This window comes from Musca domestica, unplaced genomic scaffold, assembly GCF_030504385.1.
Source record: "Musca domestica strain aabys unplaced genomic scaffold, Musca_domestica.polishedcontigs.V.1.1 17, whole genome shotgun sequence".
In the NCBI taxonomy this organism is placed as follows: Eukaryota; Metazoa; Arthropoda; class Insecta; order Diptera; family Muscidae; genus Musca; species Musca domestica.
Window position 1 is genome coordinate 6,494,740 of NW_026712230.1, and position 14,737 is coordinate 6,509,476.

At 33.3% G+C, this 14,737-nt stretch overlaps 1 protein-coding gene across 1 annotated transcript; it reads left to right on the plus strand.

The window, feature by feature from the left end:
* Positions 1-4,278: 4,278 nt before the first annotated feature.
* Positions 4,279-14,737, plus strand: LOC131801689 (uncharacterized). The gene is made up of 2 exons (XM_059120616.1): positions 4,279-4,984; positions 14,551-14,737. The coding sequence occupies exons 1-2, from the start codon at positions 4,361-4,363 to the stop codon at positions 14,620-14,622; spliced, it is 696 nt and encodes a 231-aa protein (XP_058976599.1). The 5' UTR covers positions 4,279-4,360; the 3' UTR covers positions 14,623-14,737.

Sequence of the window (14,737 nt, forward strand, 5' to 3'; positions counted from 1 at the left end):
GGAGGCATCAGAAGCAATGGGCCGATATTTATCATCTTTACATCAGATCTTGTGTTAATAGAAATATCTTGTGTTAATAGAAATATAGAAAGAATCAGATGCCTAATTCGCAATGGTCATAACATTTTGGTTATTCAAAACTGTGACGGCTTTGTGGGAGACGTACCCATCTTTAGGTTCATGGGTATTGCAACCTCGAATTCCACTAATAGCAAAAAAAAAATTCGGTTCAACTTTAAAAAATTGCAGTTTCCTGTAAATTTGGCTTTTCATATGGCAATTTATAAATGCCAAGGACATACTCTTCGTATTTTAAACAAGTAAGCAAAGGCTACAGTCGAGCGGGGCCGACCGTTGAATACCCTACAACACTATAATAAATGATACAGTTTATATAGGCCAGATACTCGAAAGAATTCCACAATATATTGTGACAAATAATAAAAGAAAATCATCAGGTTTCGTTCTAATTTTCGAATAATAGAAACTTGAACTAATTTGCTCATTTCCAATTTACACATAAATGGTCTTCCTAGATCTGGAACCAATATTTCTCAAAGACCTATAATCTCTCAGAAGTGGCAAAAGATTAACATTTATTATTGGTTTTTGACTTTAACGCATCTATATGAGATACAGACATTTGACTATATTCTTCAACGAAATCAGCCTTAACGAAATAGTCAGAAGTGCGTCTTTCCTGTATTTGTGAATTCTCCAAAAAGACACTGGAATGATATTTTCGTATTTTGTCTACAAAAGTTGGCAAACTATTTCACACATTGAATATTTTTGATGGCCATTCAAAACTATTTGGCTTTTGCAATGTCCGGTAACCTCCATTCAAATGCGATCGGGCGATAATTACGACTTGCTGACAATTTTGTAGTTTTTTTGTCCATTTCAACCCCTAAATATATGGCGATTATCTCCAAAAAGAGTAGGCTTCTATTCTGACCCTCATCTTATCCCCATGCAAAATTTCATAAGGATCGGGCCATAAATGCGATCTGTATATGATATCCTGATATCCTAACTACTTAGTTTTGTTAGCTGTAGAAATATTACCAAATGTTTAATTCAAAATGAAAATATGCCAAAAATATGACAAAATTGAAAAATATGAGAAAATATTACAAAATCAATATTTTCGTCTTTAGAGAGATATTTTTATGCGATTTTTTTAGACGTTTTTTCTTTCCTGCCAAGAGGCCATTCTGAATTAATGAGAACTGTCGAAATCAGTTCAGCCGTTCTCGACATATAAGAGATCTTTCAAGCATATCTTCTTCTTCTAGAAATATATATCGCACATATTTTGCTATATATCCGATTTGTTGGATGTTAACATCAATGTAAAGATCAGAAGTAACCTTGTCATGGCTTTTAATTTCGCCGGGATTTAAAATATTCGCGGTTTAATGAAAATTTTTGAATTTTTTCAACACAAAAGATATTGTCTATTTTACCCGCTAAATATTATCCGATGACCACCCAAATTGGTAGGCTTCTTCCCCGCCCTAAGCTCTAGCCACATGCGCAATTCCGCGTCGATTGGTCTATAATTGCGACCTGTAGAGCAACTGCAAAATCAGGAATTTTTCAGTTTTTGGTCCATTTCAACCCCTAAATATTATGCGATCATCTCCAAAAGAAATAGGGTTCTATTCTGACCTTAACCCCACCTACATTGTAAATTTCGTGAAGATCGGGCCATAATTGCGGACTGTAGAGTGATTACAAATTAACATGGACAGACGGACAGACGGACGGACGGACGGACATACATAGCTAGATCGACTCAGCTCGGCGAGCTAGGAAGATCCATATATACTTTCCTATATGGGAAACCAATATTTCGAGGTGTTACATAAATTCTGGCCCAATCAAACTTATAATACCCCCAACACATAGTGTTGTAGGGTATAAAAAAAACATATTTAGTTGTTAAATATGGATAACCTTGTCTCTTTAATAAATAAAAGTACAATTCATATAAGGCAGGGAAAATTTGTCACTTAATTATCCCAATTGATAACTGTCACATTTTCTGTTTGACATGTAATTGACTTAAACCTATAATTTATTCCACCCAGTCGTTAACCTCAGTGAAATTCAATCCGTATCTTTTCACATCAAATAAATCCGCCTACTCACAATAAAGAATCACATTTAATAAATTGTATTCACACTTTTAATTTTCAAATGATATTGTCCGGTTAAAATAATGCAGTTCATTTGCAGGGAACGTCAGCCAAATGGCTGTCACTGTGAGTAATATCCCTTTCCCATGCAATAATGATATGCTAAATACAATTTATTTGAAAAAGTGCATTTGTTAAGTTGCCAATTGAAATTTGAAAAGAAAAGAAGAAGAAGCAGAAGCAGAGGAATTCCATTCAAATGCAAGTTTTTCATATTCACATTTTAAATTTCTCATATTTATTGAATAATCTAATTGAGTGGCTGACATTCCAAATGAATTTCAAGAATTTCAATGTTATTTTTAAATCTGTTAGAACTACTGTCGGTATATTACGATAGTTTACTGCTGATACTGTAGCTAGAAATGGAGGTCAATGCCTAGGGAATACAGCCATATAGTGAAACTATTCAAGAATCGAAAAAATCTATAATAATTTTTTGAAAATAATAAATGTATACAAAAACAACTAAGCAAAGGCAATGGTCGTGCGGGGCCGACCATATGATACCCTACTACACTACAATATTTTAGAAGCCTCTTTATGTCCAAATCAGTTTGAGAAATCATGTAACGGAGCACGGCCCAAATATTACCCTTAGCAGTTGCACAATATTTTCGCTCTCCGTCGTGCTGTTAGTCCATTTTACAGCTAAATATAATCCAATGGTCATCCAAAATGCTAGAACTCTTCCCTGTCTTCAACTCTCTTCTCGGGCGGGTCGATTGGCTTCAATTGTGTGATCAGGAATTTGTTTCTGTTTATTGGTAATTTGAACTCTTAAATATTTCGCAATCGTCTTCAAAAGGAAGAGGCCTTTCTGTATCTCTAAATTTTGACTCATCTATATGATTAGCTTGTCTACAATATTAGGCTATATTCGTCAACGAAATCAGCATTAAAAGCCAGAATTTCGTGTTTTTATGTATTTTGGATATAGCTTTTAGTTATTTTCAGCGTCTCGGTAGAATGGCAATGTTGGTATTTTTCACACAAAAGTAGTGGTCCATTCAACAAAATCAGGAAAATATGTAGCTGTTGGTCCATTTCAACCCCTAAATATACTGCGTACATCTTTGAAAACAATAGATCTGGCCCTTCTGAGCCTAACTTTTGAAAATTTTCGAGAGAATCGTACACTTCAATATTATAAGTCAAATTGAAAAAATCGGTCCAGCCATTCTTGAGATATAAGTATTCTAGCTAATATCCCCTTCCTTTGTATATATACATTGTATATATTTCGCTATATATATCCGATATATTTACTATCGGCATCTACGTAACGGTCAGAATTGTTCGTCTATTTGTGATTTCTCCGATATTAAAAATATTCGTGATTTAATGGAGAATTTGACTCAAAATTGAAAGGCTTCTGTCCAGCCCTAAGCTCTAGAACCATGATAACTTCCGCTTCGATTAGTCTATAATTGCGACCTATAGAGCAACTGCAAAATCAGGAAATTTTTCAGTTTTTGGTCCATTTCAATCCCTAAATATTATGCGATCATCTTCAAAGACAATAAGCGTAGGCCCACGGACATACATAGCTAAATCGACTCAGCTCGGTGAGATAGGAAGATCCATATATACTTTCCTATGTGGGAAACCAATATTTCGAGGTGTTAAATAATTTTTGGCCCAATCAAACTTATAATACCCCCAACACATACTGTTGTAGGGTATAATTATTGCTTAATATGGGGTTTTTACAATTATTGATTATAATTGTTTTCGATTCAATGTCAAAAGCTCACTAAAATACATTTGTCGATATTCCGACTAAAACTATCTAAAATCTCTTTTTTACATTAGCACAGTTGAAGTCTTCCCTTAAACCAGTCTTTCCCTCTCTTGTAGATGTTGTCTAGTGTAGGGTAAAAGTAAAAATAACACACCAGACATTCGTCAGCGGTGAGCTGTAATTGTTATAATAACCAAATAAAATTGATAAAAATATTGACATGTTTTTTTTCACAGAAGTTGTTTTGATAACCGCTGAAAAATCCATAGTGTAATCTTTACTTATGAAACAATTGTGAAATAGTCTTCAGGTGCAACGAATAGCATTCACACATTTTTATAAATTTAAATAAAATAATTGTTAGAAAAAAGCTTAAAAACTAGTATTGAATCTCGATTTTACTGAAGTGGAAATGTCACAATTTCAAGGATACAAAGTTTCAATACAAATCATTGTGATCGCAACATTGCTGAACTTTACCAAGACCTTGCCACAGGATACCAGCACAACAATCAAACCAGGACGTTATGTACCAGAACTACATGGAGGCCTAAGGGGCAAATGGACGCCAGACGATAGCGGCAAATATGTACACATTCATCGTCCCTATGATGGCGGCTATGGTGATCGAGGCCTAAAATATGTACACGATGCCAGTGGCAATATTTTCGTTGTCAAGGCCGATGGTGGTCCTGGTATTTTGCCTTTGAGCGACAAAGATCGCCTACGCTTCATGGTCGACTTCAATTACGAAGGCAGTGGCTGGCAAATCATAAAATTTGAATGGCTGCGGGATGGCGATGAAAGCCATCAATTTAATTTTGTCAATGAAAATCAGCTGTTCAGTGGTAATAATGGACATGGCAAAGCTTATGTACCACCTGCCGACAATGGTGATGATGGCACAGCGGGTGACAGTGAAAGTGAGAGTGCAACTAAGACGGGTAGTGAAGAAAGTGATGCCCACATTGATGGAGAATATGACAAGGCCAGGGGTTACGATTACTCTGTTACGGATCGAAAAGATAAATCAAATGTGAGTAGTTAGCATTTTAAAGGATTAGATTATTTGTTATATCTAGTTTTCAGCAGATGGAATTGTATTTGAACGTGGAATATCAATCGATAATGGTCATTTTATGGCATTCTGCGTCATATCGTGGGATCACATATTTCTATTTTTATGCAATGAAATTATAGCCAAGGTGGGACCATTAGTACGTTTACAGTTTATCAGATTTAGAAAACTTCTAGCATTTAAATTGTCAATTCTATTGCATATACATCAATTAAATCACCATTAAGAACGTGAAATGGAAAATTGATTTGATTATCAGAGGAAATAGGCTATTTAATATGTTTTGAAAGTGGAGGATACTAAAAGTTAAACCTGCACATTACTGTCAGACATTGCTTATGAATAGAGAATTATTCATAAGCAATGTCTGACAATATTAATTATACTCTACAACACTTTGTGTTGGGGGTATTATAATTTTGATTGGGCCAAAAATTATGTAACACCTCGAAATATTGGTTTCACACATAGGAAAGAATATATGAATCTGAGTCAATCTAGCTATGTATGTCCGTCTGTCTGTCCATGTTAATTTGTAATCACTCTACAGGTTGCAATTATGGCCCGATCTTCACGAAATTTGGAGTGGAGGTGGGGCTACGGCCAGAATAGAACCCTATTGCCTTTGAAGATGATCTCATAAAATGGACAAAAAACTGAAAAATTTCCTGAGTTTACAGTTGCTCTACAGGTCGGAAGTTAGCATGAGGCTAGAGCTAAGGACTGGGGCAGAAGCCTTCCAATTTTGACGGTCATCGGTCATATTTAGTGTGTGAAATAGACCATTACATTTGTGTTAAATAAAAGTCAAATTTTCCATTAAACCGCGAATATTTTTATTTCCGGCGGAATCACAAATAGATGAACAGGTCAATTCTGACCGTAACGTAGATGCCGATAATAAATATATCGGATATATATAGCGAAATCTATTCAATGTGTCTATACAAAGGAAGGGGATGTTAGTTAGAATGCTTATATCTCAAGAATGGCTGGACCGATTTTGACAAATTTTGTCAATTCAGAATGCCTTCTTGGCATTAAATTATAAAATCTTAAAAAAATTGCATAAAAAGATTCAAATAAGACGTTAATATAAATTTTGTAGTATTTTGTGACATTTTTCTTTTTTTTCATATTTTTTATCTCGCGCGTATTTTTTCAATTTGACTTATAATATTGAAGTGTATATTTTGTAATATTTTTTTACCTTACGACACAGGTGGGGATATACAGATTGCAAATATCGTCCGAAAGTTTTCACAAGGGTAGGGTTGGGGTTAGTCCTATTGTTTTCGAAGATGTCCGCAATATTTTTCAAGGTTGAAACGGACCAACAACTAAAAATGTTCACAAAGAAAACAAAGGATACGAAATCTCGCATGAAGTTAGAGTTTAGGACAGCAGGTAGAATGGACCACTACTTTTGTGTGAAAAAATACCAGCATTCGAAATACACAAAAGACAATTGACGCCAACTTCTGGCTTGTTTATGCTGATTTCCTTGACGAATGTAGCCAAATCATATAGATCGTAGACAAGCAGTTCAAATGAATCGAAAACAAACAAAAAAATTTCCTGATCACACAATTGACGCCAATCGACACGCCTGAGAAGAGAGGGAAGAATTCTAGTATTTTGGATGATAATTCGATTATATTTAGCTGTAAAATGGACCACAACAACTAACAGCACGAGGGGGTGCGTAAATATTGGGCAAATGTCTCTGGCCAAAAGCAAAGGGTAATAACTGAGCAGTGCTCCGTGACATAATTTCAAAAGCGATATATTCCAAAATGGATTTGGACATAAGGGGGCTTCTAACACATTGTAGTGCTGTAGGGAATCACATGATCGGCCCCGCACGACTATAGCTTTTGCTTACTTGTTTTCTAATAATTACAGGAAATTTCCAAGTATAAAACAACATCGCCTGAAAGTAACATAGGCTACATATTTTTTTTAAATTCCACTTGGAACTGGAGATATAGCATCAGAATCCCAAAAATTTAGATTTTACATGCACATATCTATTGATCAATTACAGATACAGTTTCCAAATTTGGTATGCGTAACGGAATTTGAAACAAAAATGAACTTTCCAAATTATATTGAAATCGGTTCAGATTTGGATATAGCTCCCATAAATATATTCGGCCGATTTCATGTATTTGCTGCATTAAACATGCTGTGTAAGCCACATTTCAATGAAATTTAGAATGTGTGATGGAATTTGTCTAAAATATTGGTTTGCTTAATTATATTGAAATCGGTTCAGATTTAGATATAGCTGCCATACATATTTTCGGCCGATTTCACATATTTTATACACGAAACACGACACGTATTTCCGATTCCAATGACATTCGGCATAAGTGACTAAATTTGGTACAAAAATAAATTTGTCAAATTATATTTAAATCGGTTCAGATGTGACCGATTCGATTGAAATTCAGAATATATGGCGGAATTTGGAAAGGAGGACTAATTCTTCGGGCATGCATGGCATGTTCCTGCTTTTCTCATGGTCAGCTGTTCTTGTCATGTTCACGCGTTGGTAGAACGCGTGTTCTATTTGTTTATTTGCACATTAAAGTATAACAATATTTTCGTTTTTTATTAATTTTTTGAATTTGTTTTTAAACCAACATATATCTATATATATAAAAGGAAGTTGTGTTAGTTACTACGCTTATAACTTAAGAACCGCTGGACAGATTTTAACGATTCAAACAAATTCGGAATTGTCTCTTTTCCGAAGAGGATAATATCCAAAAAATCGCGTAAAAATGTGATACATTAACGTTTTCATTTTGACTTTTGAATTGTACAATAGTAATGTTTTATTTTGCATGATTTTTTTCCATTTTGACTTACTTTTTTCTAATGTACATTTGTAGTGTTTTTTATATTTTATTTTTGAATTCGAATATTAATACCAATTTATTTAATTGACTTGATTTCTTGAGAACTGAAATTGATGGCGGGTTACATGGAAGTGTAGTACCGAATTATGCGGTGGCGAAACGGAATAGAGGATATCGAAATAATTAAACGCGGTCACACCAAAGTTAAAAGATAATTACTTTTTCAAAATCGCCAAAAACTCACGAAAAAGAGATCTCATTGCACAAATTCTGAAATCGGGAAAAAAATCGAAATTTTTTTTTTTTTTTTCAATGGAATCGATTTTTAAAATAATAGTACATTCTATTGACAAACTTTGTAAGGACCTTTAAACATTTGCTGTAAAAAATCGGCTAACAAGTTGAATATTTTTACAATTTGTTATTCTTTTTTTGTCAATTTTTTTTTTTCAATTTGCATTATCATATTGAATTCAATTGATTTTTTGTGAAAAAATGATCAAAAATGACCGAAAAAGTCTAATGGGCCTCATCTCAAAGCGTGAACGTGCCTTTTTTATGTGACAATAATCCGTCCAATGAGAGCTCAAAATGCAAAATTCTTTGGGAGTACAATCAGGAAAATACCAAATATAAAAGGTGCAAAATAGTAGAGCGAATGGGACTTTTATTAAGAAAAGGATTTCTATCCTCCCAGAAATTCTTCCCAAACATTCAAGATACCTTAAATCGCTTTTGCAGGTCATGATATAGATCATAACTCACGGATAAGGGTACAACCCGATTTTATATTTATATAACCATCGTATGATTCAAGCTATTTTTGGGGTCTTAGTCCCTTTTTATTTTTTGGCCCTTATTAGGCATCTTTGTGTCTAAGGGGGTACAGAACCTCTTCGCATAAAATTTGAAATTTTCAGAGTAGGGCCCATATTGGTCTTGAACACATTCATCAATTGATTTGGCTAAAAAATTTTGTTATGCTACCCTGGGGAAGGGAACCATCATACAGATAATTGCCACATAGGAATTATTTAAGTAAAGTCTCCACATTGGAGTATCCCCAAGTCCACTTTCACACCTAATGTGTGGTCAGAAAGGAAAATTTTGTATTCTATTGAATTTGTAACTCCCAAGAGAATATTGGTTGGGAACGTAGATTTGGAATGTACATCTATATGAAATAAATTGTGGGAACATGAACAAATTACAAATATAAGAAAGTAGTACGGGACCGAATATTTGTTGAATCGACATTGAATTATACTATGATGAAAAATATGGACTTTATGGGGTCTCCAATTTACAATTTAAATGGAAAATAAAAAAATTCCCATCTTACGGTAATGGGTGTGAAATACCTATAATTTTGAGTTGGCCTCTATTTGCCATATTGGATTATAAGGGGTAGAAGAAAGTTTTCAAAGTAGTTCGATGTTTCGGAGTAGTGCCCATATAAAGGTACCTCCTGATTTTACCATATTTCAAAGGATTTGGCTAAAAATGTGTATTCGGGGGGTGAAAATCTTACACAAAAATGTCAACATATTCACAAATTTTAGAATTTTCTCCATGCAATAGTATACCCTCAAGTCCACCTTTTTGCGGACAAACAGACCGACATGGTTAGGGGGACTTATGAGGACTCTAATGCACAATCTAAGGTGCTAATGGGTTTAAAAAAGTAATTAACTTAGCCTATTCTTAAATCATTCAGCCCTCAATTATGAGGTGTACAAAATACAGTAAATTCCAAATTGCTTCTCATTTGACTGTAAAATTTTGCTACGATTTTTACCATACTAAAAATTAATTTGATCCCTTACATGGGGATAAGATTCATATATACTTTTTAATAGATTTGTATAGCACATCCACACATTTGAAGCACACGGTTTAAATATTGAAGTCCACTGGTTAAAAATGGGTACAGATATTTTAAAACACTTTTAATCGACCAGTACGCAAACACTTACATCAGTCATATCTGTGAATAATTATGCTTTTAAAAATATGCATAATAAACAAAAACTACGGGCCGGCAACGCGGACCGGGCCAGCTAGTATATATATATATATATATATATATATATATATATATATATATATATATATATATATATATATATATATATATATATATATATATATATATATATATAACCTAAAGCAGTGGACCTCAATATCTAATAGCTCTAGGGATAACAGAAATTTGAGATTCACGAATTTGATTAAAATCGCTGACTTGTTATAATTATTCAAAATGTTGACCCCAGCAGTGGGCCGATAAATTCCATATTCACACCAATCTTGTGTTAGTGAAAATATTGGAATGTGTAAAACTTACAATGAATCGGATGCTTATTTCGCATTTTATGAGATTTTTGATTATTCACAATTTTGACCTTTTGTAGGGGAGGTACCAGAAGGAAGGCCCGATATATTCCATTTTCGTACCAGATTTTGTTTTAGTGAAAATATTTGGATAAATGAAGTATTAAGAGAACCATCTTCGCACGATATCTTATGTTAACAAAATTATCGGAATGTGTGAAATTTGAAGACAATCGGACTATTATATAAGAGTTATAAATACCATTTTATAGGAGTTATAATTATTCCACCTTTTGATCCTTTGTGGGGCAGGTTAGTGATATCGTCCATTTTCGCACCTGACCCAGCACTGACAAAAATATTGGCATTTGCAAAGTTTCCACAAAATCAAATAATCATTAATCTTTCTATGTAATAAATTATTTGCGTTGAAATGCTGACCCTTAGGGGGTTAGGTACAAGAAGGAGTGGGCCAATGTTGCCAATCTCCAAACTCGATCTAAGTCTGGCAATAAAATAACGGCGTTTCACATTAATATTTGGATCTAGTCGTATATTCCATTCGACAGGTATCATGCGCAACATTCAGCTAGACAGATGGATGGACGGACGGACACCACTAGATCGACTCCAAATATTCTGAAACGGTCTAAAACAGTTATTTCGATGAGGCAGGTTTTGGCCGTATCAAATGATATATACCCTCTGCAGCCATATGGCTGAGGGTATAACAAACAAACACATGTTATAAATAAATTTCGAATATAATTTTATTAAAGAATATTGTACCCAACTTATAGTTTATTCTTATAGGTATAGAGATATTTTTCTGCAAAATATTTCTTCTTTTGACACCATCTGCCTAAAATAAAAATATATGTTACTTTCAGGCGTTATTTTCTTTCGTATTTTATAATAGAAAGTAGCTAAAACCGGTGAGCTTCGGCACCCCTTTTGATTTTATATGCATTCAAAATTTTATATACAAACTAGCTGGCCCGGTCCGCGTTGCCGGCCCGTAGTTTTTGTTTATTATGCATATTTTTAAAAGCATAATTATTCACAGATATGACTGATGTAAGTGTTTGCGTACTGGTCGATTAAAAGTGTTTTAAAATATCTGTACCCATTTTTAACCAGTGGACTTCAATATTTAAACCGTGTGCTTCAAATGTGTGGATGTGCTATACAAATCTATTAAAAAGTATATATGAATCTTATCCCCATGTAAGGGATCAAATTAATTTTTAGTATGGTAAAAATCGTAGCAAAATTTTACAGTCAAATGAGAAGCAATTTGGAATTTACTGTATTTTGTACACCTCATAATTGAGGGCTGAATGATTTAAGAATAGGCTAAGTTAATTACTTTTTTAAACCCATTAGCACCTTAGATTGTGCATTAGAGTCCTCATAAGTCCCCCTAACCATGTCGGTCTGTTTGTCCGCAAAAAGGTGGACTTGAGGGTATACTATTGCATGGAGAAAATTCTAAAATTTGTGAATATGTTGACATTTTTGTGTAAGATTTTCACCCCCCGAATACACATTTTTAGCCAAATCCTTTGAAATATGGTAAAATCAGGAGGTACCTTTATATGGGCACTACTCCGAAACATCGAACTACTTTGAAAACTTTCTTCTACCCCTTATAATCCAATATGGCAAATAGAGGCCAACTCAAAATTATAGGTATTTCACACCCATTACCGTAAGATGGGAATTTTTTTATTTTCCATTTAAATTGTAAATTGGAGACCCCATAAAGTCCATATTTTTCATCATAGTATAATTCAATGTCGATTCAACAAATATTCGGTCCCGTACTACTTTCTTATATTTGTAATTTGTTCATGTTCCCACAATTTATTTCATATAGATGTACATTCCAAATCTACGTTCCCAACCAATATTCTCTTGGGAGTTACAAATTCAATAGAATACAAAATTTTCCTTTCTGACCACACATTAGGTGTGAAAGTGGACTTGGGGATACTCCAATGTGGAGACTTTACTTAAATAATTCCTATGTGGCAATTATCTGTATGATGGTTCCCTTCCCCAGGGTAGCATAACAAAATTTTTTAGCCAAATCAATTGATGAATGTGTTCAAGACCAATATGGGCCCTACTCTGAAAATTTCAAATTTTATGCGAAGAGGTTCTGTACCCCCTTAGACACAAAGATGCCTAATAAGGGCCAAAAAATAAAAAGGGACTAAGACCCCAAAAATAGCTTGAATCATACGATGGTTATATAAATATAAAATCGGGTTGTACCCTTATCCGTGAGTTATGATCTATATCATGACCTGCAAAAGCGATTTAAGGTATCTTGAATGTTTGGGAAGAATTTCTGGGAGGATAGAAATCCTTTTCTTAATAAAAGTCCCATTCGCTCTACTATTTTGCACCTTTTATATTTGGTATTTTCCTGATTGTACTCCCAAAGAATTTTGCATTTTGAGCTCTCATTGGACGGATTATTGTCACATAAAAAAGGCACGTTCACGCTTTGAGATGAGGCCCATTAGACTTTTTCGGTCATTTTTGATCATTTTTTCACAAAAAATCAATTGAATTCAATATGATAATGCAAATTGAAAAAAAAAATTGACAAAAAAAGAATAACAAATTGTAAAAATATTCAACTTGTTAGCCGATTTTTACAGCAAATGTTTAAAGGTCCTTACAAAGTTTGTCAATAGAATGTACTATTATTTTAAAAATCGATTCCATTGAAAAAAAAAAAAAAAAAAAATTTCGATTTTTTTCCCGATTTCAGAATTTGTGCAATGAGATCTCTTTTTCGTGAGTTTTTGGCGATTTTGAAAAAGTAATTATCTTTTAACTTTGGTGTGACCGCGTTTAATTATTTCGATATCCTCTATTCCGTTTCGCCACCGCATAATTCGGTACTACACTTCCATGTAACCCGCCATCAATTTCAGTTCTCAAGAAATCAAGTCAATTAAATAAATTGGTATTAATATTCGAATTCAAAAATAAAATATAAAAAACACTACAAATGTACATTAGAAAAAAGTAAGTCAAAATGGAAAAAAAATCATGCAAAATAAAACATTACTATTGTACAATTCAAAAGTCAAAATGAAAACGTTAATGTATCACATTTTTACGCGATTTTTTGGATATTATCCTCTTCGGAAAAGAGACAATTCCGAATTTGTTTGAATCGTTAAAATCTGTCCAGCGGTTCTTAAGTTATAAGCGTAGTAACTAACACAACTTCCTTTTATATATATATATATATATATATATATATATATATATATATATATATATATATATATATATATATATATATATATATATATATATATATATATATATATATATATATATATATATATATATATATATGTAGTTTGAAAATAATGGGGCACTGATTTCATATTTTATGAGAAAGTTATTGGTGAGGTACTAGAAGGTACAGATATAATTATAAACGGAATTACAAAGATAATACACCCTCTATCACGGAGAGCATAAAAAAAGATTAACAAGTAAAAAAGCTGTAAGTTCGGCTGGGCCGAACTTTAAATACCCTCCACCATTTGGAATTTCTCAACAACAATTCTCAAAAACAATAAAATCCGTTAAAATTTTAGAAATACCAAATGTAGCCGTTATGTTAGGGTCAATACGAAGACATGGACCTGTATTGCTAATTTTTTTCATAAGCCATTACAATATTCAAATTCGAAACTTCAGATAATAGTGGAGCTACAGTCATCATAGCGATTATCGGAAGGCATCGTTATATGGGGTCGATACGAAGACGTGGACCTGCACAGACAATTTTCTGTCTTAGGCTGTAGTATCCATTTCGAACTTCAAATGCCAAATTTTAAACAATTCCGTTGAATAATGTCGCTAAAATCATCAAAATACCAAATATCGGAAGGCACCGTTATATGGAGGCTATATGATAATGTAGACCTACATGGCCCATTTACGAACTAACCTGCCTACTAGCAAAATATACATGTGTCCAAATTTTAGCCTTCTATCTCCTTAACTCGATATCGGATTTATATATTTTTTTTAACAAAGCGCATGTCATTCAAAGTAAGTTGTTATTTCCTGGCAACACATAAGTCAACAAAACTATTTTTGGTTTTTTTGGATACTAAAAAACGTAGCTACTTATTTGTCCTCATAATTGTACCCCGGGAATAACAACTTTTTTTGGAGTAGGTTACCTAAATCCAGGATGAACGTCAAAAAATCATAATTTCTTAATTATATAGTTTTTTACATACATATAAATAACATTTCTTTATTCTTCTTTCATTGCAGAACGAAAACTTAAAGAATGCCATCAAAGATGTCTTGGAGTATATAGAAGTCAATATCTTGCCAACATTGTAAATGGCTGCTTATAAAATCGGTCGACATAGGCCATAAACAAAACTGGGTTTTGCATTTTATTGTTATTAGAGATGCTTACTTTTAATAAAACATTATCGTAAATAAATGAAGTTAC